Consider the following 5,043-nt stretch of genomic DNA (forward strand, 5'->3'; position numbering starts at 1 on the left):
TCAATATGAAAGTCATTTACACATAATTAAAAGTATGTTGTGCATAGCTGATATAGAGTTATTTTAGTTATACTGGATGAAAATAATTGCACCATTTCAAATAGAAAGTAAGAAAACATATCATGTATTCAAGTGTTAGAAATTAGATTTTATCTTCTAACATTTGAATTCATGCTAAAATTCAATGAAATGAAACTACAACAATGCAAAACTAAAATGCGATGAAAATATAGGTGTTAAAACTAAAATTCGATAAAAGGACTGATAATAGTATTATTTCTTAAAAGTACGATAAAAGCAATACAAAAACACAATCGTCTCATTCTCTGAAGCCATCTAGTGGGGACATAGAAACTAGGAGTCAAGAATGTGCAGCAAATCAAAGCTAGTAAGAAAAAGATACTCAAAAAGAAAAGTGATGAACCGAACATGAAATAAATTCCGCAAACGTACGAAGAAACCTTCCTACTCAATTACTTACTTGAATTTTCTTGGTCAACCTGCTCTATATAAGTAGGGTAATCTTTATGTTATTGAAACAACATCCAAGTAAGTTATTTCAAGCCCAAACTACTAGCTGAGCATACAGATTTAGAAGAGCTCATTACCAAAAAGAAAATCATTGCATAATTATGGGTTCAATTCAAGCCAACCCAGCAAGTGAGTCCTTTGAAGCTCAAGCTCACCTGTATAAACACATTTTCAGCCACATTAATGGCGCAGTTCTTAAGTGTGCTGTTCAGCTAAGAATTCCAGACATAATCCACAGTCATGGCCAACCCCTTACTATTCCTCAATTAGCCTCCAAACTTGAAGTTCATCCAACCAAAACTGCCTCTATTGAGAGGCTTGTTCGCTTACTGGTGCACAATGGTTTCTTAGCAGAAACCAAGGTGAACGAGGAGGAACAAGAAGGGAGGAGGAAGCATATTCTCTCACTCCATCTTCTAAGCTACTTGTCAATGGCTTGGAACCTAACCTAGCACCAATGGTGTTAGGGTGTGTTGACACTGGTCTCATGGCTTCGTTTGATTTTCTGGGAAGGTGGTTCAAAGAGGAGGAGAAGACGATAGTTGAGAGCGCCTTTGGGTTAGGCTTTTGGGATCTGCTCGAACGTGATCATCAATATATGAAGTCTTTTAATGAGGGAATGGCTAGTGATTCACAGATGATGAACATGGCACTTAGAGATTGCAAGTCAATCTTCGACAAACTTGAAACCCTAGTTGATGTTGGAGGTGGCACAGGAACCACTTGTAGGATAATCTCTGAGAGATATCCTAATCTGAAGTGCATAGTGTTTGATCTTCCACAAGTTGTTGAAAGCTCTTCAGGAAGCCATAACTTGACCTATGTTGGTGGCAGCATGTTTGAATCCATCCCTTTTGCTGATGCTGTTTTGTTGAAGGCAAGCTATCTTTTATAGTTCTCTTCCTTTTTTTTTTTTTAAATAACCCTTTTCCAAACTAATCTAAATCTAATCGGTCATATTAGACCACACAGGCGTAAAAGTTTACTAACTATTTTCTTAAATTCTTTCTGATATCAACACGACCATTTTCAAAGATAAATTATTCGAAAACACTCAAAAGCACTTAAAAAGATGTTTTCACGTAAGTTAAGATAAAACTTCTCTTACATATTTACTTCTAGGTCTGTAAAATCATTTTCAAAAAGTTAATCCAAACTTTGCTCAAAAAAAAATAAAGGAAAAGAAAAAGCTAATCCAAACACCCCATTAGCTGCCAAATCATAACACACAAGCGTAAAATTCTGCAATTTCTTAAATTCGTTTTTATCCCAATCCATTTTCAAAAGATATATTGAGTCCCAAACTAGTGAGATTAGAGCAAACATAGTTGTAAAGTTATGCAAATCAGGTTTTTAATAAATTCTCTTCTTATATATATAATTGCCATAGATTTTAGATTTCATATTAATAATAATGCTATATATTGACTAATATTTAATTTAATCACCGGACAGAGGGACGTAACATTATTACCTGTTGTTGATTTTGTGCAGTGGATATTACACAACTGGGATGATGAAAGTTCCGTAAAGATACTGAACAAATGTAAGGAGGCAATTTCAAAGAAAGATGAAGGAGGAAAAGTGATCATCATTGACGCAGTGCTAAAGGAAAAGGAAGATGATAATGACATGGCACAAGTGAAACTCTTGTTTGACATTTTGATGATGAGTACTCTCAATGGAAAAGAGAGAACTGAGAAAGAATGGAACAAACTTCTTGTCTCTGCAGGCTTCAAACACCACAAGATCACTCCTCTTTTTGGTTTTAGGTCAATCATCGAGGCTTATCCCTAGTCATTATCTGTGGTTTGATGAAATTTCTAAGATGAAATTTAATTCGTCTTTTAAAATTTCATGTTTTCTGCTACGTACTTCTATAATAATAATAATTAGCCATGCATAGGCTCGCATACTACTCATATTGGTGATGTGAGATAGTAATTAAGTGAATAAAATTTGGTCCGGTTCTTTTAATTATTTGCATTATTTTTATGAGATAAGCGCATACAATTATTTTATGGACTAATTACATATAAGTCCACCATAACAAGGAAGTTGAAAAGACATTGATCTATATAAGGGAAAGTGACGTTTTGAGTAAGTTATTGAAACTTCGGTATCCATTAAAAAAATGTAGTTAAGATACGTTCCCATTTCTAAAAGATATAGTGCTTGTTTCAAGGCTTGGAGCTGCTTATTATAAGTATATTCATATAAGTCGAGATAAAACTCTTTTCGTATACTTATTTTTGTTTGAGTTTAAAAGCGGTCTACTAGCAAGATAAAAGCTAGCTGCTCTTTTCTTAGCTTTGATTGTAATCTGAACCCTTTGTAAAAATTGGAGTAATAAATTCTTCTTCACTCAAAAAAAAGAAAAGTTGTTTTTTGAAGACTTTAATCACCTATCTTCGTGCCAATTTTTGGAATCCAAATATTTTAAACTTGATGTAAGACCACTTGTAACTCTTGGAAGTTGACACATTGTAAAGCAAGCAAGGCTATTGTAAATTATGTGAGGTTTCTAATAAATTTGTTACGTTCCAAATGTGTTAAACTTTGTGCAGTATTTTTGTAATCAAGCAAGAGTACTTTTTTTGATTTCTTCCTATGAATCCAAGTGTTTAAACTTTGTCCAAGACCCGTAAATCATGGAAAGCAATTTTTACAATAAACATGATCTCGCATAAAATATGCAATAATTTGTAAACTTTTTCCGTAGGTAAAGGCTTCAATAACTTTTTCTTCTTCTTTAAAGGCCATGAGGGCATTTCAATCGTTTAACAATGATAATGGCTAATGACGAACTTGATTCTTTTTAGAACCTAGAATTGACCACCCCATGCGATACACGGGAAGAATTTATTTTATTGTAATTAATCTTAATTGATCACAATCTTTATCACTATAAAGCAATAATCTAACATCTTTTGTAAATGCTGCATTTACTATGATCAATTGCAATCAATCCGTCTTTTAAGAAAGATTTGACTTCAATTTTTATAAATTAGAAGTTATATGAAAAAATGATAATGACGTAATAAATTAATTAACCATTTGAATTCAAACAAAGAAATAACGCTTTTGACTCAAAATATAATTGGTGTCTTTTTCCAATCTCATATCTATGTTTTTAACCTTCTTATAAATATAATTTTAGAATTTTTACCCACCGACTAATACTGTAGAATTAAATTGCATAAAATGGTGCTCCAGATCCAAGAATAACGGTTTATTATTTAGGCATAATTTATTTGGTGCACTATATGTGTAATTCACTTGGGATTTGAATTTTACTTTGAGATATTGGCGGCGTCATGTGCTTCAAACTTTATAATTATATTCAGTTACAGAATTATTTTGGAGTCCCACACAGAAGATGAAAAATATGGGAACCAGTTTTGGTGCTCATAACCTTGATGAGCATCCAAAGCTCATCATATTTGAATTGTCTATATCTAATTTGAATAGTCCAAATCTAAAATCTTTAATTAATTATTTTTAAATAGAAAACAATATTTTTTTTGAAAGAATTATAGTTAATAGATTATCTTTATTTTAAATTCTATTTATATTAAAATAATTCTTTTAAACAAATAAAAATAAAAATCAAATTTGAACTATTCAAACAAGATAAGGGAGATTCAGATATGATAAAATTACCCAAAGTAGTTCCGAAAAATTTGAGTGAGGAGGGGTCGGTGCATTTAATTGGAAATATGTGAACAGTGATATCATGTTGATTTGGGTGGCGGCCTGCCCTGTCCTGCTTTGGCCCCCAGTCTAAAATTCTAGACTCAATCTCAGTGCATCCATGTGAAAATAAACCTAAGGGGGTGTTTAGGTAACCCCATAATAACTTTTTAGAAATATTTTTTTGCAAATCGAAATAAACTTCTCCATATATTTACTTCATATACCGTAAAAGCACTTCTAAAACCATGGTTTTGTTCTTACCCACCCCAAGGACCATCCTCTGTTTCGCTTTGTACGTACACTTTCTTCCTTATCTTCAACTGCCTAGTTCAACAATGGAACCACTAGGTAAGTAGCATTGAGTTTTGATAATTACCTCCTGAGTTTGTTTAACATGAACTTTCGAATAAAAAGTATTAGACAAATCTTTTGATTACACGAAACTCACAAGAAAGCTGCACATCGATCACCAACTACCAGGCAAATAAACTTTACTAATTAACACATTGCCTTGCAGATATTACCCAATACCATACTCAATACCTTTAGTAGTCCAGTGAAGAAAAATGATAGCCTCAAACTTATTGAAGAAAAATGATAGCCTCAAACTTATGCTTACAAAAAGGATTTTAAAAAAAAAGATCATAACATTCACATTCTGCTAGATATGAACACGGGTAGATACTAAAAGACTAACCAATATGTGTAACAGATGTGGAACACAATAAAGGAAGCATGAAAAATAAAACAACAAACATTCCGCAGAATTGTTACGAGGTCCTTGAAAATGAATTATTGCAATACAATATCATATTT

The 5,043-nt window shown here is 32.5% G+C and overlaps 1 protein-coding gene across 1 annotated transcript; it reads left to right on the forward strand.

Moving 5' to 3' along the window:
- Positions 1 to 632: 632 nt before the first annotated feature.
- Positions 633 to 2,328, forward strand: LOC114724376 (isoflavone-7-O-methyltransferase 9-like). Its single transcript, XM_028910713.1, has 3 exons — positions 633 to 958; positions 1,045 to 1,408; positions 2,026 to 2,328. Exons 1-3 carry the CDS (start codon positions 633 to 635, stop codon positions 2,326 to 2,328), a joined length of 993 nt encoding a protein of 330 aa, XP_028766546.1.
- Positions 2,329 to 5,043: the final 2,715 nt, after the last annotated feature.

Source organism: Neltuma alba, unplaced genomic scaffold, assembly GCF_004799145.2.
Source record: "Neltuma alba isolate B1F8T4 unplaced genomic scaffold, ASM479914v2 tig00012185_pilon, whole genome shotgun sequence".
NCBI lineage: Eukaryota > Viridiplantae > Streptophyta > Magnoliopsida > Fabales > Fabaceae > Neltuma > Neltuma alba.

Excerpts from the sequence above, each read along its gene's own strand:
- LOC114724376 (XM_028910713.1), top strand. The coding sequence starts at position 633 with ATGGGTTCAATTCAAGCCAACCCAGCAAGTGAGTCCTTTGAAGCTCAA. Across the intron at positions 959-1,044 it reads CTCCATCTTCTAAGCTACTT|GTGGTTCAAAGAGGAGGAGA; the intron begins GTCAATGGCTTG and ends TTTTCTGGGAAG. Across the intron at positions 1,409-2,025 it reads CTGATGCTGTTTTGTTGAAG|TGGATATTACACAACTGGGA; the intron begins GCAAGCTATCTT and ends GATTTTGTGCAG.